Raw genomic sequence first — 22785 nt, 5'->3', positions numbered from 1 at the left:
GTGCATCTATCTTGGAATGTAATTTTTAAAATACGGCCTTATTTGTTTGTTTGTTTTTATCCCTCTTTGTGAGGATTCCTTGTGTTGTGTTTTTTTGTTTTGTTTTGTTTTTTGCTGTTTTGTATGTGCTTCTGTATACCACATGTGTTAAAGTGGCTTCACGTTCCAAATGTCTTAATAAATAGGCTGTAACAACCAAACACGCTGCTATCTAAGGGGGCGCTGTAGCTAACTCAGCCCAGACGGGCCCTTTAAGTCTGACGTTTCAGATTTCCTCCACGTTGGCCGCACATGCGCGGATAGGCTTACCACCTGCAGAAAATTGGAAGCGAACAAGGAAGTCTGCCCCTGAGTACTGGATGATAGGCTGGATAAAAACAAAAAACCTCTCCGCCGGAAAGTAGACACCCGGTCACCAGTTGCTTCGTATATCAGCGTGACAAGATGTTTAAAAAACTCAAGCAGAAGATAAACGAGGAGCAGTCTCCGCAGAGGAATGCGCAGTCACCTCAGCAGGCCCAGGTTAGTTGTTGTGGTGCTCGGAGCTAACTAGCTAAGTTAACGTCTGTTTATACTGCAAAGGCTTCACGGTTTGGAAGTGGTTGTCTAGTTATGTCTCATTAAGATAACTCAAGCTGACAGCTTAATAAGCTAACTTGAATTGTCAGTTTGTCCTTTTACTGTCTTGGAAACATTAGCACCGTGCTAAGTCCTTAAGTTAGCAGCTTAACTTAGCTGTCAGCGGTTGGACCAACTGGAACTGGTAAATCCCGTTGTCCGAGTAGAAGAAAAAGTCTCACTTCTTACAGCTAATCATCAACTTGTTTGTAGCCAAAATGCCAGCCCGCATTTTTATACTCGCCAGTGACAACATGGGCGTGTCTGAGTTAATGCTTCTTGCATTGGCTGCCAGTGGATGTCAGCTGGAAGCTATATTTGACCCTTGCAAATCCTACTACTCCCAGGCGTCTCTATTAAAAACAATACAGAAGTAGCACACAGATTTCAAGTTGGAAGTTTGTCATTGGAAAAGTGCTAGAAAACTCATCAGATCCCTTGCTTTCCTCTTCTGTTAAAAAAAAATGCGAATTGTTCTTTGAAATATGAAGCTGCAAGTTTCTTTAAGCTCTCCTAAGTATATGTGAAGGAGTGAAGGTATGTGTCATAGTTTGGAGGTCCATCATAGTTCAGTTCCAAGTTAATGTAGATGTTTTCGCTGTATTTCTCTGTTTGCCTTACATGCAAAAGATCCCCAGTTCAGTTCTGGGAGGAGATCCAAACCCAGCCTCAGGGGCTCACAAGCTAGGGCTTATTCCCTATCCAGATAAATGACAGGGCTGCATCTGGCATAAAATATGCAGATCCAGCAAACCTTTGGAAGATGGATAGATAAATTACCTTGTTCTAATTGGCTTGGTTCTTATGCAGATTGGCTGTTTTTGAGGAACAAATTTACATTTGTTATTCAGAGCTTGTGTGCAGTTTATGATTCCCATTGACTTTCTGTAAAACCACAATCTTAGACTGAGTTTGGCTCAAAGGTGAAGGCGTACAAAAGGTGAAATCCAGTAACAAGAGAACTTACACCCAGCAAGCATCTGTATTAAAGTTTGATTTATTGCCAGGCAACAAAATCAATATTATTGTTATGACTATGTTTTTTATTATAATTACTTCTTTTTCCTTATTACTTATTTATTTTACAGATCAGCAGTGGAGAGCGACGTAGCAGCCAAACTCCCCCATTTAGTGATGGCACACCTTCTCCCAGTGACAGAGAGGTGAGCATGGTGTCAGCCTGTGATTCATATCTTTATTTATATATGTATACTTGTGTTCAGACCACAGCCTGCAGAGGTTTCCAAGTCCCTCCCCAGCTTACATTCTAATGATTGTTTCTCTTAGGCTTTAAAAATGTGCTTTGTATGCTTTGTTTAAGCGTAATGTCTGCTTTATAACATACAAGTCCCTTTTTGATTGAAAGTGAACAAGTGAACATTTAGTGCTATTGGTTTTCAGAGTCTTCTGGTTGTCACTAGCAAACTTCTTTGATCCAATTATTTAAAATAATCCAACAATCTAGACATATTGAACCCTGGACTCCTTAACATATTGCAGTGGATACAATAGCCAACACCAGATGGGAACACATGAGCCAGACTTGCAGTGTGGTCATTAATGTTGCAGAGCAGTCACCACTTGGATTCCATTCGTACGGTATTTTAAGTGTCTGAAGTCACTTATTATTATTATCATTATTGTTATTACATTTTTAAGAGACCCTGTTCAAACAAGTGAGCAGCTTCTTCTTTAGAGACAATGGAAAGGGCGTTTTAATGGTGTAGAGCAGACAGTGTTTCAGCATGTCTATGAATAATTGATGTATCCTCCTCAGTGTTTTTTGTGTCTCCTGTGACTAGTTGCAATATTATGCCTCAATAGATACTGACAAGTCAATTCAATGCAGGACTATGCTCCATTAGAAAGAGGTAGATAAGCATAGGTTTAATGGCAGTGACTCTACAACTGATGATGCAAAATGTTGTTATTACATCTGTTGAGATTAGATATGGATGTTTACAGTCTTTGTTGTTTTTCAGATAAAAAAATATCTTAATCACTCTTTCCTTCATTTCAACACTGCAGAACGCTCACTGGAGTAGTGGCACCGTCTCTTTTGGTCAGGTTTCTATGCACTGCTCTCCCCACTTGTGCCTTTGGAAGCACACATGTGTTGCTGTTATGTGGCTCGGCAGCCTCAGCGTAGAAGCTTCGTGTAGCATCACAGCATCTTTTCTTCACCTCACGAATCATTAACACTTTGACATCTCTGAAAGCATTTGTTTCATGACTGAAGGCAGATTTAGCCCTTGGTTAAAATTGTGAAGATTACATGAGGAGATGTGAAACTGTTACTCATAACATTACTGTTGATTGAGTGCTTGACTTTTCAGTTTTTCTGATTTTTTTCTTTTTCTTTTTCTTCCAGCTTATGTAGTGTATCTCCCTCTGTTTCAATCTCTGCTTTCTCTTTTTTATTCATCTCAGTCTTTCTCTCTCTCTCCGCCAGCCTCCTCTCATCAGGCTGGTCAGCCACTCCCTTCAGGGCTTTTTCACACTCATGCTGTTGTTTTTCTCATTGCTCTCTGTGTTCCTCTCCTTTCCCCACCTTTCGTCCCGTTACTGCACTGATGGGGGTCAGGTGCTGGCCGGGATGATAGCAGAGCCTGCTTTTCTCTCTGAGTATACTATCTTTGCTCTGGACCATTCAAAACGACCCCAAACGGCCCAGGTAGCCAGTGTGGTGAGTTTGTCCTCACTTCCTGCCTCTTTCATCTTTCTTCTTCTCCTCCTCCTCTTGCCCCGTTCCTTCCTCCCGTCTTCCACGCCTTTGGGGAATCGGTAGAGGACTGTTGCCCAAGTAGGGACAGCTTGTTCCCTGCTCTCCATCTCCTGTTTGCTTTGGATTTAGTAGCAAGAAGGCATCTCATATGTAGGTTAATTTTGCATCTACTGGGTTGTGGTTTACACTGTAGGATAGAAGCTTCTGTGCTTTTTGCCCCATGTTTGTTTTTTGTCCCTTCTTTCAGTTTGTGATCTGTCAAAGAAATGAACAGTGCCCATTTGTCTTTAGGTGATCTTTGCTGCTTGCCCTAGAGACCCTTGTAGATCCTTGTAGACCCTTAAATCCTGATATGTTGTCTGATGGCCTTTGTCCCTTCTCCCCTGAAGTCTGTTTATTTGGAGAGTTAAGATTTTTCTTTATGGGACAAGTTTTTAACAAATTAAAATTGAAAATTTTTGTCTAACTCTCTAAGTAAACAAACACATCCAAATAGCTGTTTCTTTATCTAAGATATATTTGATGTGACAAATGAAAATTGGTATTGCTTGTAACTGCTTATTAATTACTGTTATTAAAGTTAAGGTCTATTTTTTTGACATTGTCAGTAGATACTAAGCACCAGTCGTAAGAACATATGGGTCGTCCGTATTCAAATGCATACATTTGTACACACAGCTCTTCAAAGCATTTTCTAGACTGCATAAGTCTGCTTTGTAACTAGGTTTGTAGCAGGTAAATGGAGCTCAGTGTGAGGGTCATGTGTCAGTAAAGTTGAGACATTGTTTAATTGTCTCGTAACTCTGCTTGCTCATTTTAAATGCCAATATAGCCCAGTACGCACCCCAGCTGCTGTCATTAACCAGGATTTGCGTGGATATTGTGAGATAATGTAGTGATTATAAAACAAGGACTTTATTACTTCAGCACAGCTGGTTCAGAATGACTGCCAGTCAACTTGTAGTGTTATTGTGCCAGTTATCTGAGAACAAAACGAAAAATATGCAAATGAAAGCAACTATTTAATGCATTCGACTGCAATAAAATACAAACCTCAAGAGACTGAACTGAGATGGTATAAGTCAGCGGTCTGGCTGTGTTTAAGTGGAGCCATGAATATTTTGAATTTATTAACAATGTCTTGACTATCTCATAGTGATTTATTTGGTTGATCTGTCTGATTCACTTCTTGCTAGATGCTGCTTATGAACTGTAGTTTGGAAAGAGGGGAAGCCTTAAGTTCAGCTGCCCCTTCATTATGTTTATGGTTAATGACACTGATTAAGATGCAGTTACTCTTTGACCTTTTCATCGTTCTTTTATGTAACCTTTGTTTTGATATTTGCATGATATGTAATTTAAAAGTCAAAGTCTAAAGGGATCATTAGATTCCCGGTATAGAGTCGTAGGAGCTTTGATGTGCGAAAGCCACAGATACAAATGTCCATCACAGTTACTTTCACATGTTAGCGATGTGACATAATCTTGATTTTTGGATCTCATTATATTTACATTTACCCATGAAATCATTTCATAGATTTTTTTTTTTAATATTTGTTTTTCGTTTTTGTGTTTTTACTTGTTCTGCTAGCTATGTTTGTCTGTTGACTGGAGGCTTCTGTCTTAATTTTTCTTTATATTTGTACTGGTACTTTCTGGAGTTGGTGATAGTAACTCTTCTGAGTCACAACGTTTTGTGGTCTGTGATCTGTTTTGAATTTGGTTTCTGATTTGTCCCTGTGAGAATTTAGTTTGAGCTTGTGGTCCTGAAATAGAGGCACTCAGGACCCTGTGAGTGCCCTGGTTTGGTAGGTTTACATTTGGTGTACCGTTCCGCAGTAATTATCCATGAGTCATTGTCCATGTTTTTTAACATGACTGAAAATAGGCATGCATGAAGGGCATAATAGTGAAAGGCAATGCAATAAATACTCCCTTATAACCTCCAGCAAAACCAGTCTTGGCGAGGAACGGCCATCTGGGGGTGATGGGAAATAAAAGAGAAATAAGAGCACAGGGACACAGGACGAATATAAAGGCGCTAATGCAGTTGTCTTGCAAACAAACAAGTTCCTTTTTATTGCTACTCACTCAGACACCTTGCATGTCATTGAAGTCTTGACAATAAAACTTTAGCAAAGGTCACATTTCTTAAAAGATTGAGGCCTGCTGTGTTTGTTTACATGCTGACATTCTTTTTTTTTTTTTCACTACTTCTGCTGACTCTTTGCTTTATACCCAAATTCTTCTTGTTCCTCACACAGATGTACAATAACTAAATAGATCCACTTAAAAAAAAAAGTCTAGTGGTAGTGGTCAATGGGGTCTTGATCATAATCACGAAGCTCTTGACAGACTTGCTTGAAGTCGAGCGTTCACATGACTAGCTGTGCAGACGAAGCGGAAACAAGTAATCCACAGGAAGGAGTAGCTTGGAGCTGGACAAGGGAGGAGAAGAGTTGCTGACTTTGATGCTGCTTCTAACAAATCAACTAAACCAACTAAGCTGCTAAATGTTCCCTCATGTCAGTTGCAACGTTGTCCTCCTGTAATGCAGCTGCACACAGCACCGCCAAGCATCTTTAATTCAAATGCAGCTCTCCTACTTGACTTTTAACTATTTGTTCTGACCTCATGGCTGTTGTGTAGTTTTGTCTTAACCCCTTTTTGTTTATTCTACAGTAGAGATGCCTTCTTTTGTGTATTTAACCCCTCTGTTTTTTTCCAAGTTGCATGAGGGTACCCATTGCCCCTGCATTGCTCCCAGCAATACTAATATTGCTCCCTCCAGAGTAATCAGGGAGAGCCACGCTGGGTGTGGATGACTAACTGGCCCAGGACAAGCTCGCTGGTACAGCTGCCCTTTTCCTCATAATTTCATCTTTATTTTTTGGTCTTTAGAGTGCCTCTAAAGGTGCATTGAGGTCTCCCAGAGGCAGCATCAATGGGGATGGAAGTGCTTCTCCTCATGTAAGAGTATTACCAAGCCTCCTCTTTAATCTCTTCAATGTGATGTTACAGTGTTTTTGCACATTCATTAATGAGTTTGAGATTTTTATGTTTTTTGTTTTGGTTTGTAACAGAAAGAGGAGCCACAGTCATTTGCCCAGAAACTACAGCTGAAAGTGCCCTCAATGGAGTCGTTGATTCGTAGCGGAGCCAGTCGGGCGGAAAATCTGTTTCGCTCTCCATCTAAAGACAACCTGGTCCGAACTTCATCACGCGAGTCCCTGACTCCTTTGGGAGAAAACGAGTCCCCCAGTGCCCCGGCATATGATCCACCCTCGGACATTGAGAGTGAGGCCGAGGAGCCACCAGGAAGTGTGGAGTCTCTGTCCAAAGAGCAGTTGTTGCACCGAATGCTTAGAGTAGAAAGGAGCCTGGGGAAGTACAGGGGGAAGTATTCGGAGGTGAGAAACAGACAGGATGCTTGAAGACTAAAGTGTAAAGTCTGTACATGAATATAACTCCTACTCATTTTTACATCTTTGTCATGCAGCTGGTTACTGCGTACCGTACCGTACAGCGAGAAAAAGAAAAAACGCAGGTAAATTTTACATGTTTTTTTTTTCTTTTCTTTGTTTTGCAGTATTTTTCTCACCTGATGTTTTTTGGAAAAAGAGAATAACATCTGAACTGATCCAACGTTCACTTTTGTTCTCCCCAGGCCATCCTCAGTCAGAGTCAAGATAAAGCACTGCGCAGGATAGGGGAACTACGGGAGGTATGACTATATGCTATGGATGTTTTTGTGTCTTTAGATTAAAATATTTTTTTAAATTAATATAAACTGCACAAATGAATGAACATACTGAATACTCTACTGTATAGGAGCTTCAGATGGACCAACAGGCCAAGAAACACCTGCAAGATGAGTTTGATGCTGCGCTAGAGGAGAAAGACCAGATGATCACTGTGCTACAAACACAGGTGTGTGGATGGCGGTGGGAAAATTAGCCAAAGCTTTTCTGCTGTTTAGGATTACAACTTTATAAGTATGGCTTATTTTAAGCACTGTACAAACCCAGAACAGTGTTTAAATGTAACTTTAAAAAAAATTAACTTTAAAACCTGCTTTAATGATAATTTCACATTAATGCTTTCAGTTTAAGCATGATAATCACTGCAGTGATGTTCTGGTATAAATGGTTCTTGAGTTTTAAATAAATGTGACGTTATTTAAAATCAGAGACAAATGATGTGCAGAGGTTTTGTATTTAAAAGTTTCTCAGACCAAACAGGAATGCTTCACTTGCCTTGAAAATTAGTAGGTTACCTGCAATCAAAAAGCTGAAAGAACCATGTAATGCACAAACAGTCATGTAAAAATCAAGAGTTGTTTGAGACTGCATATCTACATCATGCAAATTTGTCCATACAGTTTTAGTCGTCCTGCTAACGAACAGCCAAATGGACAAAACCTCCATAGCAGGAGTAATGAATCTGTATAACTATAACTCTGAGTTCAATTGCGGGGAACAATAACAGATCTATCTCAAGTTGCCAAAGGGACTGTGATTCATTTATTTATCTTTGTTCCTCTAAGGTTGCTCTGTTGAAGAAACGGATCCAAGTGGGCCCCGATGGCTCGCTGCCGCCTGAAGGAGAGGTTCGTCAGTCTGAAGCTGCTGAAGTCTCTGCTTCTCCCACACAGAGTCCTTTGAAGGAGCACGAAGTAGAGCCTGAAGTCATTGAGGGTAAGTGTGTTTATTAAAATATATGGTTATTTAGTTGCCTCTAGTAAGGAGTCACGCTGTGTGAGCATTTTTTTTTTTTCTAAGCAGTGAATTTTAATTTCTGGACAGGAGAGGGCAACAGTGATCCAACTAAACTCATGGAGGCTCTGCAGAAGAGAGTGAAGAGGCAAGAAAACTTGCTGCAGAAGTGCAAAGAAGTTATGCGTACGCACAAGGAGCGAAGTGCCCAGCTTAGCAGTGAGAATGAAACTCTGCAGGAGCAGCTGCAGGAGCGACTGCAGGAGTTGGAGAAGATGAAGGTGGTTACCCTGTGTTTTTCAGAAATGATAGAAGAGTTGGAGTGTAGTTATACTGTAATATTAGGATGCTTTCAGTCAAACAAAACTATAAATTTTAGATTAAATATACACAGAATTACAGCAACAGTAAGTTAAAGTACCCAGATATTTCAAACTGATTTCCCAGAGATGACCGCTTGGTATAAACTGAGTAGTAAACTATAATTATAAAGAGGTTTGATTAAAGTAGGGATGGGCGGTAAAGACTGAGGAGTGTGTTTAGAGGAATTAATACTGTGCCGCAAACTGTCTGCCAGAGTCTTTATGGTCCACTGAGTATGTGACTCCATTATCTCGTGACACAGCAGATCGCTGTGGTTCTCAGAGTCCGAACATCCAAATTCTCTGGCTAAGCTCCAGAGTAAGGGTTCATGTCATGTCAGCGTGACATGTCAGCGTGACATGACTGAGCCATTGTTTTCATTGATTTCAAAACATTTTGCTGCAGTGGTATGATCGGCTCGTGTAGCTTGTCCTTAGTCGCTCTGATGTTTTGCAGCGCATGATAACAAGTGGTTGTTGTAACAAAGCCATTGAAATAATAGACAGTTTGTATGTGCCGTCGCTTGATTGACTTGCTTTCATTTATTGCCATAATTTGGGGGGTTTTTTGTTTTGTTTTTTTGTATGAATCCGCAGCTTGTTTGGCAATGGAGGCCTGTCCTTTGTCAGAGAAAGCAGAGGTTAACAGGCGTTTAGCCCTCCTAAAACAGCATGACTGGATCCTGGAACTGCTGGGCTCGCCTTCTCCCTTGCTTCAGACAAATATCCCATAAAGCAGAACATCTGTCTACTTTTCCAGACCCTAACTTCAACTATTTTTGAATTCACGTGTTAACTGTGTGATGCAGTCCTTGAGTATTGTATGCTATTTGGTCTTTCTTTGTCTCTTTGTTTATTCATATGATACGTTTTGACATTATAAAAACATTCTGTTAATCACAGTGCAGCATACATACTCATGCCGTTGGCACACTTGTGTCAAACAACAGAGAAACATTGCCCAGCATTTCCTGTTTAGTAACTGCTTGTTAAAGTGCGGTGCCACAGAGACATGGCTACTACATGCCACGGTTGCAAGAGTGAGCTGTAATTTGGGTTGACTTGTTGGTTTAGTTGGCCATGTATACACACTGGTTGTTTGGCTTGTGGGTGAGGCATCCTGGGTGGTACAGAAAGAATCTGATTGGGAAGTTATCAGAGCAAACACATATACAGGATGCAGGAAGCGGTGCATTGTGAAGTGGCATTCATGCCATTAGGACACGTGTGACATTTTTAATTTTTAATTTTTTCAAGTCGATTGTTTTGTCTTTAAAGGAACTACACACAACAGAGAAGACTAAGCTGATCACTCAGCTGCGTGATGCCAAGAATCTTATTGAACAGCTGGAGCAGGACAAGGTTAGTGAGGAGCTTTGAGATCTGGATTGAAGGTTCTTCTATTTCAGTTACATGTGTATGTGTGTGGGCGCGTGTGTGTTTTTACTCTGCTGTTGAGTAGCTTCAGACTCATATTGTTTAGCTTAAACTTTGACCCCAGCACTGCAGGATGGATAGCAGTTCTGCGAGGAATGCTGAAAGCTCTTAAAGCCGTAACACAATTAATAGCACAGGGCTGAGTTTTACAGCCTTGGTTCATGGAGAGCAGATCAACATAAGCTTTAGTGTTGACTCCTGTGCTCAGGGTGTACAGGTAAAGGGATGATTTTTCTTTCATGGGGTACTGGTTTTTTGTTTTTTAGGGAATGGTCATTGCTGAGACCAAACGGCAGATGCATGAGACGCTGGAAATGAAAGAAGAGGAGATTGCACAGCTGCGCTCCAGGCTCCAGCAAGCTATAGCCCAGAAAGAAGTAGTACAGGAACAGAAAGAAAAGGCTGAGAAATCAGGTACGTGCTGTCCATGTCAGGTAATGTACAGAAAAATTCTGTTTTTTCTAGATATGTTTGTGATTTTTTTTATTTTTTTTTCCCCCCCCTCCAATAGCTTTTGAGGAACTTGAACGAGCACTGGGTGTAGCACAGAGGGCGGAGGAGGCTCGAAAACAGCTGCAGGTTCAGCTGGAGGAGCAAGTGAAAGAAATCGAACAGGCCAGTGAGGAAGAGAGGAAGAGTCTGCAGCAGGAACTCACACGAGTCAAACAGGAGGTTGTCACCATCATGAAGGTCAGGAAAGGACTTCTCCTGAATATTTATTTATTGACTGAATAAGTCATTTGCCGCAGTCATATTTCTAGCTTTATCCAAAGAGTTGACTTCTTTGGTAGTTTCTTTGATAATGACATATTGTAGCCACAGAAGTACCAACATTGACTCAGTAGTGTAAGCATTTACATTAAAAAGAATTTAGTGCGTATAAAATGTTCCACTGCTGTCATGGAGAGCAGTAATATCACTTTGTTTCACGAGCTATGATCCTCTGTATTTATATTTACCATTCATATTTTTTTAACCAATATTAGAAATCATCAGAGGAAACTGTGGCCAACATGGAAAAGCTCCACAGTGAAGCTTTGGCAGCTAAAGAAGAAGAGATGAAAGAGAAAATCAGCAAAGCTGTGGTTGGTGCAAAATGTTTTCCCTTATTCAGTTTAGCAACAAAACCACTGTATCAAATAAGAAAAATATAACTTTAATATTTTTATTTTTTTAAATGCTGTTTAGGAGCAGTGCAAAGAGGAGTTTGCACAGCTGGCTAAGGAACAGGAACAGCAGGCCGCTCTGGCTCTGGAGGACGCAGAGTTACAGAAGACGGCTTTAAGGACAGAAGCTGATAATAAGGTTAAGGAGATCCAGCTGGAGTTTGAAGCTGCAAGGACTGTGAGTTTGTTTGTTTGTTTGTTTGGTTTTTTTTTGCTTTATTTTTAATATTGAGAAAAGCAACAGCTGGCACACTGCAGAGCTTCGTTTTTACCTGTTTATTGCATCTCTGTGGATGTAACATGTTCTTTCATGTTGAATCTGCTAATCACTGACCAATTGCTTTGAGGTTCAGAACTTACTTTGCAAACTAATTAAATAAAAATAACTTTTGTATGCTTGTGTTTATTTGGTTCTGCAGTAATACGCCACACACACAGAAGCGAGCATTTTTCAATGTGTAAATATTTTCACAGTCTACATTTAATATGTAATGCTGTCAAGCATTAAATCCTTATGTACTTGAAGGTTTTACAAAGTTGGTTGTAATTGAACTGTGTCACAGCTTTATTGTTAAAAAATATCTTAATAACCGTCAAAGTGTTTTTATAGCTGTGTCAGTTCTGTGAATGATTAACTGTAGCAGCTTAGCGGAAGAATCTAACCACCTCCATGTATGTGATTGCAGCGGATATTGGAACTGGAGAGCTCTGTGAACAAGATCTCACAAGAAGAAGCGGGTCTCTCCCATGAACTTTCAAGTCAGCTGGAGGAACTGAAGAATAAACACAAAGAGCAAATCTCTGCATTAGAGGAAAAGCACCACGAGCAGCTGGAAAAGCACAAGGGCACCCTAACCCAGCAGCATAATGCTGCCCTTGAGGAGCTCAAGGAAAGACACGGGGCCGAAATGGAAACCCTTCTGAAAGACAAGGAGCTGCAGTTCCAAGCGCATGTCGAAGAGATGAATCAGAAAACTCTAGAGAAGCTGGATGCAAAGCAGGCAGAGTTAGAGGCGCTCTCTGCTGAGCTTTCAGAGGTGCTGAAAAGTAAACAGCTTTTGGAGGAGAAGCTGTCGGCTGCTGAAGATGCTCATAGTTTAGCGCTACAGGAACACGAGATGAGGTTTCAAGATCAGGTGTCAAAGCACAGCGAAGAGCTTGAAAATGTCAGACGTGAGCATGATCAGTCGCTTGGCGGAATAGAGAAAACTCTGAAGGAGGAACTTAATGCATTGAAAATTGTTCTGAATGAAAAGGACAAGGAAATTGAACAGTACGTGCTTAAAGAAAAAACACTACAGGAGGAATCACATTCCACTGCACAAGACCTAGAAGGCAAGATTAAAGAATTGGAAGCGCTGCAGAAAACTTTATCAGAATCCCAGCTGGAAATTGAGAGTTTAAAGGAATCTAATGCACAGTTAAATAAGATAACAGAAGATCTTGATAAGTGCAAAAAAGAACTGACAGATCTGGAGCACCATTTGGAAGCTGCAAAGAATGAATGCCAACAAAAAGAGAAATCCCTTCAAGAAACTGAACATCAGTTAGAAGAGAGCAGGAAGGAGCTCTTGGAGAAAGAGAAGTCATTTACATCAGAACTGAACACTAAGCTGGAAGAACAAACACGCCTCAAGAAACAGCTGGATGACGAAAAAGCTGCCCATGAAGCAAAGCTGAAAAACACTATAACTGATATGGAAGGTAAACTGAAATCACAGGAAACCAAAATGGAAAATATCAAACAGAAGGCAAAAGAAATGCAAGAGAAACTTAAGAAAAAGCTTCAGCAGAATGAAGAAAACATGAAGAAGGAGCTTGCAAAGAAGGAAGAGGAGCTTCAGCAGAAAGAACAACAAGTTCAGGAGAAAATCTTAGAGATGGCCCAGAAAAGTTCCCAAGGCCTCAGCAATACAGTGTCAGAGCTGCAGGTTAACCATAAGGAGGAAGTGGAGAAACTACATGCCACTCATAAGCATGAGATTGAAGAGCTGGAGCGCCGTTGGCAGGAGCGGTTAGGACAGCAGGAGGAAGAATTAATGGAGAAACATTCAGTCATACTGCAGGAGAAGGTCCAGGAGCTGGAAGAAGTGTCTCAACAGCTTAGCAGAAGCAGAGCGGAGAATGAGCAAGTAATGGGTGAAATAAGGGGTTTAAAGGAGGACCTGGTGATCCGAGAAACCACTGTGCAGAAGCTGCAAGAAGAGCTTAATGAAGCAGCGCTTAAACTTGAAAGTTTGGCAAAGAGTGAAGCGTTGCTAAAAGAACAAATGGAGCCAGTGGAGAGGAACCTTAACCAGGCGCTCGGTGAGAGAAATGCCCTCCAAGACAAGCTGAACGCAACGGAGGAAGAGAGCAGAGAGAAGCTGAAGGCTTGGTCAGATAAGTTGAATGAAGCGGAAAAACAGCTTGAAGCGTTGGAAGGTGCCAGATGTAAGGAAAGTGCAGACTTGCAGAGTAAATTTGAGGAAACTTCCATCCAACTGAATGCCAAGGAAGCAGAGTTACAGCAGCAAATGATTAAGATGAGCAACCAAATGAGCCATTACTGTAAGGAGGTTCAGTCGAAAGTTGAGTGTGGATCTAATGAACTTCAGCAAAAAGTGGAGAGTAGGTTGAAAGAGCTGGAAGATAAACTGCTCTCTGGTCAGAAAAAGGTGGGACATCTCAAAAACATTATCCTTACTAAAGCAGATCAAATTTGCACTTTAGAGGAGAGTGTTCGCCAGCAAACCGAGGAGAATAAAAATCTATGCATTTCATTAGAACAGATGACTGCTCAGGTAAATGCTCATATGGAGCACATCAAAGCCTTAACACATGAGGGAGAGACTCATTCTCACTCCATTAGTGAACATGTACAGAAGATTGAGGAGCTCAGCCAAGCAAACAGAGTCATATCAGAAACTTTGAAAGCAAATGAGCTGCATATCAGTAGCTTGGAAAGCGTCGTCGGTGACTTGAAAAATCAGCTAGCAAGTAACATAAAAGAGAAGGAGGAAGCCATAAATCAGCTGAAGCAGCAGTATGAAGAGGAGAGGCAAAAGGCTGCTGCTCAAATGGAGAGACTGGATCAGGAGAGACAGTCTGCTTTAGAGCAGGCGGATACACTCAGGACCAGTCTGTCTGCGTTAGAGATGAAATTCACACAGAGCGACAACACTACTGGATCTCTGCAGGCCCGGCTTGAAGAGCTGGAGCGAGAGATCGCTGAAAAGAATGAAGCTCTGCAGCGGCTGACAGCAACAATTGACAATCAGTCCGTCAGCAAGTCTGAGATGGACCAGCTGTTGAGTGAGAAGGAGCAAAAAGTCAGTGGGCTTACTGTAGAGCTTGAGAGCTCCATCAGTCGACTTAGTGAGCTTCAAGAGCAGTTAGACCTAAAGACGAAAGAGTGCGAACAGCTCACTTCTGACCTCAAACAGCAACACAGCATCAGGGAGAATGAGAAGTGCGAGTTGGTAGAACAGCTGCAGATGCAGTGCACCCAGAAAGGTAATTTAGAGCAAGAGATGGCCGAAAAACTTCAGGCCCTCGAGGAAAGCAACCAGCAGTATAAACAAAAGCTTGAAAGTCAAAGGGAGGAATTTGAAAGGTTGAAAAACGAGATTATCAAGAGCAAGGACGAGAGTCTGAAGGAAACTGAGGAGAAGCTGAAGGAAACTGAGGAGAGGCTGTCTGAGAGCACTCGGAAAGTGTCTGAGCTGAAAAAGAAAGCTGAGCAGCGAATCAGCCAGCTTAAAAAACAGCTAACGGAAAAAGAGCAGACGATTACAACTCTTCAGACTAGCCTGGATGAACTTAAGAGCAATGAAACTTCTGTGCAAAAACACATAGAAACATTAGAAGAGAAAACAAAATCGCTGGAGGATACTCTCGTCAAGCTCAAGGAAGAGCAGGCCAAACACCTTGAACAAGTTCTGCATAACGAGAGGCTTGAGAAAGAAAAGTCTTTAGAGGAGTTGAAAGTAATGTATGAAGACAAGCTGACCTCGCTTCAGAGTGACGCAGTGCAACAGGGGCAGCTCAAAGACACTGAATCAGCATTACACGAAATCGAGGCAAAGCTAAAAGAAGCAGAGGAGCAGAACGGAAACCTTCTCGCAGAAATAAATCGCCTGAGAGGAGAAATTAGCGAGAAGGATGCCCAATTGGAGCAACATCAGGCGACTGCTAGGGAGGTCCAGAATCCATCAGAAACTGAGGTAAAGGTGGAATGCAGCAGCATGCAGCAAACCAAGAGTGTGATGGAAAACGAGCTGGAAAACCATTCTCCTGCTCAAGAGGTGGACGATGAGGACTCTTTACAGTCTCTGAAGAACAAACTGAGCCTGGTGAAGAACGAGAAGGAGAAAATCCACAAGGACTTCGTCAGGCTGCAGAAAGATATGCGGTCACTGAGGAAGGAGCATGAACACGACCTAGAATACCTGAAGAAGGAGCTTTTGGAGGAGAATGAGAAAAAGCTAAAGTAAGGCTTAAAAATGGTAGTGAAAAATCCCTTGTCTGTATAATATTAGATTTGTGTTAATAGTTACTAATTACATTTCCTTTGCTCTCTGTTCTAATAGGCTGGAGTTAGAAGATTTGGAAATGAAGCACAACTCTGCGATGAAGCAGATAATGAGGGAGTTCAATGCACAGATGTCTTTGAAAGAGAAGGAGCTCAACACAGCAGTGAGGGAGGCCATCGGTGAGGCAAAAGAAAATAATGCTCAACCAAATTAAACCAACAAGATTTACAAGCAAAGGAAACGAGCGGTCGAAATTGTTCACTTTTGCTGTGGTCAGAATCTTTCAGTACTGCACTTTGATTATGTTTTAAACAAACGACTGGGTTAAACTAGAAGATCAAAGTAAATATGACTCGCGTTCTTGATCAACAGTAAGATGGGATGGCTGTGTTGTGACACTATGTACTTTTTACTCTGGACTCAAAGGGGAACATTAAGGGATTACTGCTTGTGGAAGAAATGTTTCCTTCATGTTAAAATCCAGTCCAAAATTAGAGGCAAGTGAACATATAAATCGTGTTTTTATGCACTTGGCTTCTTCCTTTTTTTCTTTTTTTTTTCTTGATTCAGCAAAAGCTCAGAGTGTTGAAGAAGAGCTCATCAGTAGCCATCGTGAAGAAACCAGCCAGCTGAGGAAGGTGATTTCCCAGAAAGAGGATGACTTGCACAAAACTGTTCAGAAATATGAACAGGTTATACAGGTACTATTAAAAGCTCATCTTATTTGTTTTAATGGGGTTATACTATAGGGTGCACTCCTTTGTAGACACCACCCATCGACTGTTACTGTTTGGATTTGTATGTAATATCTCTCTGGCTGCCTTTAAAGCATAATTAAATTGCAAAGAGGATCTGAGGTCTGAAACAAGGCAGTGCCCTCACTGAGTGATTTGCAGCATACTTGAGTTGTGATGGTGAGATGATACATGGGAAATGACTCAGTCGTTGTTCCTTTTTATTTATTTATTTGTTTGTTTTTTTCAGAGTCGAGAAGAGGAGATGGGAGACAGAGTGTGGCAAGTTCAGAAACAACTGGAGGAGTTGCGAGGAAGAACGCAGGACACTTCTGAGGTACAAATAATGCTGACCCACTGTTATTCACTGGCCAAACATCTGTTATAGCTGTCACAACTGGCTGTACTTTGGATGTTTTTACTTGTCTTTACTTGTCTGTAGCTGTCGTAGTCCATTTTGAAATGGAGGGAGGGGTTTGGAGTAAATTTATGTAGTGATTCTGTTGGAGTCGTATGTCACTTCACTCTAGCTGTATGAAATCACAGCATTTCAGCTCTCTTCTGGGAAAAGGCTGGAGTTTAAGGGAAGCAATTCTAGCTCTGAATGAGCCTAATCCAGATGCATTTTTGTGTCTGTATAAACCTTTTCAAATGGCCTGTTAGAAAGTTCACATCCAGGTTGACAGACTAGGCAGTTATCGTTCATCTTTTTCTTTGGGTTGCTTCATAATTGAAGATATCCGTCTAGGAGCTCGGGGACAGTTTTCCTACATAGTTTTCTCTGATCAGTCTCTTGCTCCGGTTGTGTGGCCTCTCTCCAAAGCGCGCCGGATGCTGCGAAGCTCGTTTGAATCACTCAGGAATGTTCTCCGGAGTAAATGGAGATTGTCAGGCAGCAGCCAGCGTCAGTCCCTGTTCTCAATTAATATCATGCGAGGTGATTGTAGACATTAGATTTATTCTGCAGCAATACTCTCATGCAACATGTGCATAGTGGAAAGGGGCCAGATAAGACGAAAGCACTCCAGGGAGACATTTTAGCCAGGTGTTGAGGTGCCATGAGACCCCTGCAGTGATTCTTCTACCTTTTGCGCACATGTCTGCATGCACACAAAGACAAAGAATTATGCTGCTCTCTCTGCTGCATTTTTCCCAGGTGAGGTAATAACTTTATGGGTGGATTGTATGGCGTTCAGCTCAGGGAGGCCTTTTCTTGGGCCTCACAGTGGGTCAGTGTGTCCCTCCACAGAGAGAGGAGACTAAATACAAGCACACTTTAGTCTGTGTAGACTACAGTGTGTTTAAACAATGCTGTTAGTCCATCTTTTAAAACCTTCTGACTTGTGTCTGTGGCTCTTAACTCCAAGCACATTTATTTCTAGTGGAGACATCAGTCTGTGAAACTGGTCATCCATGAGTGTATTATATATACATGTAATTTCTCAGTGCTTTAGCTTTAGAAAATGTTATTCAAACAATTCTAAATTGTTCGAGAACTATTTTCAGCAGCGGATAAATACACATTTGAGTGTTGTTGATGTCAGTAAATGCAATTCTGTGCTTTTAGAAGATGGTGGAGCTTCTCGGCACAGAGGCCTGTGATAATGTGGATACAGGGACGGCACTAAATCTGTTGTTACTGTAGTTTTCACATCCGTTTTTTTTTTAAACCAGGTTGAAAGCAGATCATTTAATTAAGGTTTGGTTCTAACACACAGTGTCTTCTTTCTCTCTCTGTTTTTTGTTTTTTTTTTCATTTTAGGAACAAATGACCCCAGAAGAACTAAAGGTATACTTGTTCATTATATGCTGGTTTCACTGATCCTAGCGTACAATTAAATTTACTAACAAGACAAAAATATAACGTTCACATTTAATATTTTGTGAATCCTGTCCTTCTCAGGCTCAGCTTGCTGAAAAAACGACGTTGCTGAGTGAGGCTCGACTGAGAGAGCAGCAGTTTGTTGAAAAAGTGAGTGTCGGACCCCCTTGGTTGCTCTTTCTGAGGACACCAAATCCATCGCAGTGTATTCCCAGGATTCTGTGGCCTCCAGCAAGAGCAGCTACCGCTCTCCTGCTGCATCAACTTAATTACACAGCACATCTGTTTACATTTGGTTTAACCCCATAAACAATCAGAACAACGCCTCCAACAGCTTTTCTCACACACACCATCGTTCTCACAAGCATCCTGCCCTCCTCTGAGGATGACCACCAAAATGCTTATGTCCTATTTAGCAATTACTCTAATGCATAGAATTAACCCACTGGGTTAAAGAGTTTTTAAATAATCTGTGCATGCTTGTTTGTTTTTCCACGCTAGATTCACTCGCTCGAGGACAAGATTAAATGTTTCCACCGAAACACTGTTGTAACTCATCTCGGGAGCACATTTAAAGGTAACACCATGAATCACTTAGTTCTGCTTCTTGATCCAATTTCCTTATAGATTATCACAGCAGAGATGACATGCGTAACGCTTGAGCACAGCCCAGTCTCATGGGAAAGCGTAACATATGCTATGTGGACTCTGTAGGGGGGAAAAAAAGGGCCACCAAACCTTTGTTAGTGTAATAAAGGATTTTAAAGACAGACCATGTGATTATATTTTGTGTCAACATGTGAAAGTTACAGTAAAAGTGTAGCTGCTCTTTAAGATCTCAGTTGGTGTTTTGCCACTGCCTAATCTGACAGTTAACACATTGCTTCAGAGATCAGGCAGGAGGTGCAGATCCTCAGCAGTGCGTGCCGGACTGCTTTAGCTATGCTTTTGATTATGGTTTAGCTGGCAAAGCAGGATTATTAGGCTTGCTGGTAAAGATAAGAGCTGGGGTTATAATTAAGGTTAGACTACGGGTTGAGGGTGTATATGTAGCCGTCGTGGTTTAGGCTGAGGGAAACCTCTGGAGGTTGACCGTAAGTCGGTGCAGTCTCTTCAAGTATACCACGACCCAACTGCGTTTCATCTGTGTGAGAGTATTTGGAGAGATTGAGTGAGTCCTCTCGGACCTTTTCTGGTGCTGTAATAAAGTGAATCTGCTGTCAGAAGCGGGGGGGCGGTGAAGAAGCCATGCTTAGATTTAATGGGTTTTGCAGATTGTGGTCTAAATGTTTCCTACACAGGACACTGCAGCACGCAGATTTTTTAAACCTTTCTTATCCAGTACATATATTTTGCTGCTGTGTCTTTTTATTTTCATATTTAAAGCCGCTGATGACTCAGTTGAGCTTACGTAAACCACCTTGAGTTGTATTTTTAGGTATGAAATTAATCAGAAAGCTGTTGAAATCTGCTTTCCTGTGTGGTTGATGTGAAAGTTGTCCTAGGTGGGGCAACACAGGGTCAGGGGGACGAAGGGCATGGGATTTATTGGTGACCCATTACTCCACGCCAGAGATCAAAGACTTGTTTGCACTGCTCTATCACCTTTTCCTGTACTCTAATCGCACAGTCCTTCTGGGCACATTCAGGCACATTTGAGGATGTTTGAGTGATTATTTCGAATAGGCACAAAGCGACTGGATGTTGTTCCATAATAAAGCTCTTTTCTTCAGTCATGAAAGTGTTAGCAGCCCTGTCCAAGTTGTAACTCAGTCGTTTCCATTCATAGCTTTTAGCGGGATAATTGTGTTATAGCTTTGGGCGCAGACCTTAAAACTCGTGTGATATTAAAGTGCTCATGCTGAGTCTCACCATTCTTTCCTGTACTCAGCTTTAGTGCATAATTTAAACTGTGCAAAAGGTGGTTTTGAATTTGCTTGCCAACACAAACCTGATGCTGTTAGTTGGGGGTTTTTGTGTGCATTTTCCAGGATTGTTGTACAAAACTACATAAAAACGCCCTACATACACTAACATGCACAGCTGTGTTTTAGGTTTTTCTGTGGTAACTGTATTGAGCTTGGATTTTTCTCCTTCCCCAAGGAAATCTAAGCAAAGTGGCAACCTAGAGTAGTTTATATGTAGTCATATTTAATACATTTGAGGTCATTACAGATGTTGAAATAATGGGATTTGAAAGACATTAAAGAAAGAGAAGTTTGACAGTTGTGGTCATCATGAAACATTTGATTTGTTGTTTTTGCTTGTTGTTACAGATCCTGGACTCAACATTTCCGACGCCTTCTCAGAACCCACAGAGATGGAGTACCTGAGGAAGGTGCTGTTTGAATACATGATGGGACGGGAAACAAAAGTATGTTCTGGTTTAGTTTTGTTTTTGTTTTGTTTGTTTTATAAAACAATTCTACGGGGGAAAAAAAACAATAGTTTTTATAATTAATCTTTTTCTCATTTTTATGTCTCCGTCTTAGTTGGCTGTGAAAACATTAGGAGCAGCTTTGATGGTCTTATAGATGAGATGATTCAAAACCACCATATTAAAAACAAAGTGGCTGATAATTTTTGTTTTTAAAGCTGGTGACCTCCATCTGCTACTCATTTAGGAAGCTATATAAAACTCATGTTGTGTCCAGTCTTGTTGGATATAATTAACAGCGATCTCCCTAATTATCAGTGCTGTTGACATGGTCCTAAAGTCAGCGGGAGTTTCCCAGCTCCTCAACAAACACTCTTTATAACAACATGGCAGACCTCCCCCGTGTGGAGGATGTCCAGCAGGCTGCCCGCGAGCTCATACATCTTGCATGACGCAGATTTGCCATTTAAAGGCATGCTGGCCTTGTTTAGTGTTAGCTGAGCAGTTGGGTTTCCTACACAGCCCAGGAGCTCTGTTTCTGATTATCTTCTGTGTTTATAGGGAAATGCATGCTCCCTGGCAGATAGGCCTGGAGTTGATTATGCAGATAATTTTCATTCTTGTTGAGCCTTTTCTTGCACTTCAGTTGTCTCAGAGCAAGCTTGATTTTGATTGGATGATGGTGTCAAAGACAGAGGTTAGCTGGGGGGAAAACAGAAATTATACTAACACCACAGATGACTCCTGCCTTGAAAGTAAACTGACTTAAAAAGATGACGATCAGGGTCTCAGTCAGAAAAATTCCCCTTTTTTCCACAGACAATGGCCAAAGTGATTACCTCCATGCTCAAGTTTCCTCCAGACCAAGCTCAAAAAGTTTTGGACAAAGAAGACTCGAAACCAATTGTAAGAATCTTTTTACTACTTGGGGATATTTAAATGAGGTCAAATGCGTATCAGGATTTGAACTAATTTCATATCCGTCTCTTCCACAGCCTTGGTTACGATGAGTGTTTGAATGATTCGGGTACTTCTGGATCTGCTGCTGCTACTGCTGCTGAAGGGGGAAGACTGCCATTATCTGTTTGCATTTCTTGTCATTTTATTCATGTGTGTGTTTGAGAAAGAGAAAACGTGTGTATGCAGTATGTGTGAATGCTGAACAGGTATGAGGGAATAAGAGAATTTGACAGAAACACCTTTTTTCTTCCATAAACCGTGTTTTTCTTTGAAGTTAAGTTTAATTTATAAGTTTTAGATGAGAGTAAATGGGTTTCCTTTTATTTTAGAATGTGTTTATAAAGATTGGCTTGTGCAATAAATGATATCATCATCATCACATGGATGCCGACGGTCAGTTGATTTGTAGATCTCTGTGTTGTGCTGTTGTCTGAATCACTTCCTCTGTAAAACTGTAAACGACCCTTTAACTGTGCACTCGCACCACATTAAGATACAGGCCTCTGGACCTCTTTAACACAGCTTTTCTATGCTTTATATTTTGACACTGATAGAAACAAAACTGTAAATTGTATTATGATAATTAAAACTGTACTATAAGGCACTATATGACTTGCTATACAGTTTTCTTTTTCAGAGTAACATTAAATCCTATTTACAGAACAACTTTTGTCACTCCTTTATCCTCATCACAATACAGATTTTTGTGTTGTAGCTTATCTAATTACCTGGCTTTGCGTTACTCCCAGTGTCTGACTGAGGACTGTTTGATAACACCTGGTTAAAAAGACACACTGAATGAAGACAACAAATCTGGGTTTAAAGATCTCACACTCTACTTTCAGACATATCATGCTAACCTTTGCCTGACCTTTATTCCTTTTCTCCACAATAGAAGTACAGATAACACACAAGTATATTAGACTGCTGACACTTTCATTTAATGAGAATCGGAAAGAAATTTCCTGTTGATTCTGTACATGGACACATTTAAGGGATCTGCCTGTTATTTATATGTATACATTTACAGACATTAAATTAAATGCGGCATGAGCAAATGTCCTAAATCACTTTTAGAAAGGTGTTTAAAGATTCCTTCCTTTTAACTTCAATTAAAAAACGGCATATCACTAACTCCAAATGTATGTTGCAAATGGAACTGGTGACTCATAAATAACATGCTGTATGTTTAAAGTCAAAGTTAATGATTCCCAGAAGATTATCTCCAAATACATCAGCTGATTTTCCAACTGGCCTTTCAGCAGCAAACTGCACATGATTTGTTGTGTAGAGTTCTCAACATGCAAAGCAGTGAATTCATGAAAATAAGCAGAGTGCAGAAAACAAGTTTACAG

The 22785-nt window shown here is 41.0% G+C and overlaps 1 protein-coding gene across 2 annotated transcripts; it reads left to right on the top strand.

Annotated features, from left to right (window-relative positions):
• The first annotated feature begins 262 nt into the window (after positions 1-262).
• golga4 (golgin A4) lies at positions 263-22096 on the top strand. Of its 2 annotated transcripts, XM_039621562.1 has the most exons (25): positions 263-522; positions 1707-1781; positions 3203-3304; positions 6245-6313; positions 6427-6753; positions 6843-6890; positions 7011-7067; positions 7175-7273; positions 7890-8040; positions 8149-8339; positions 9699-9782; positions 10124-10271; positions 10369-10547; positions 10844-10942; positions 11046-11201; positions 11710-15494; positions 15595-15716; positions 16108-16238; positions 16522-16608; positions 18034-18060; positions 18175-18243; positions 18595-18670; positions 20370-20467; positions 21290-21376; positions 21466-22096. In XM_039621562.1, exons 1-25 carry the CDS (start codon positions 445-447, stop codon positions 21478-21480), a joined length of 6360 nt encoding a protein of 2119 aa, XP_039477496.1. In that variant the 5' UTR covers positions 263-444; the 3' UTR covers positions 21481-22096. The 2 variants fall into 2 exon arrangements, with proteins under 2 accessions (XP_039477496.1, XP_031587951.1); XM_031732091.2 differs by lacking the exon at positions 3203-3304 and having other exon boundaries at positions 264-522.
• Positions 22097-22785: the final 689 nt, after the last annotated feature.

The sequence above is a fragment of the Oreochromis aureus genome, linkage group 13 (genome assembly GCF_013358895.1).
Source record: "Oreochromis aureus strain Israel breed Guangdong linkage group 13, ZZ_aureus, whole genome shotgun sequence".
In the NCBI taxonomy this organism is placed as follows: domain Eukaryota; kingdom Metazoa; phylum Chordata; class Actinopteri; order Cichliformes; family Cichlidae; genus Oreochromis; species Oreochromis aureus.
Note: the sequence above shows the minus strand (reverse complement) of the source record. Positions and strands in the feature narration are given on the sequence as shown.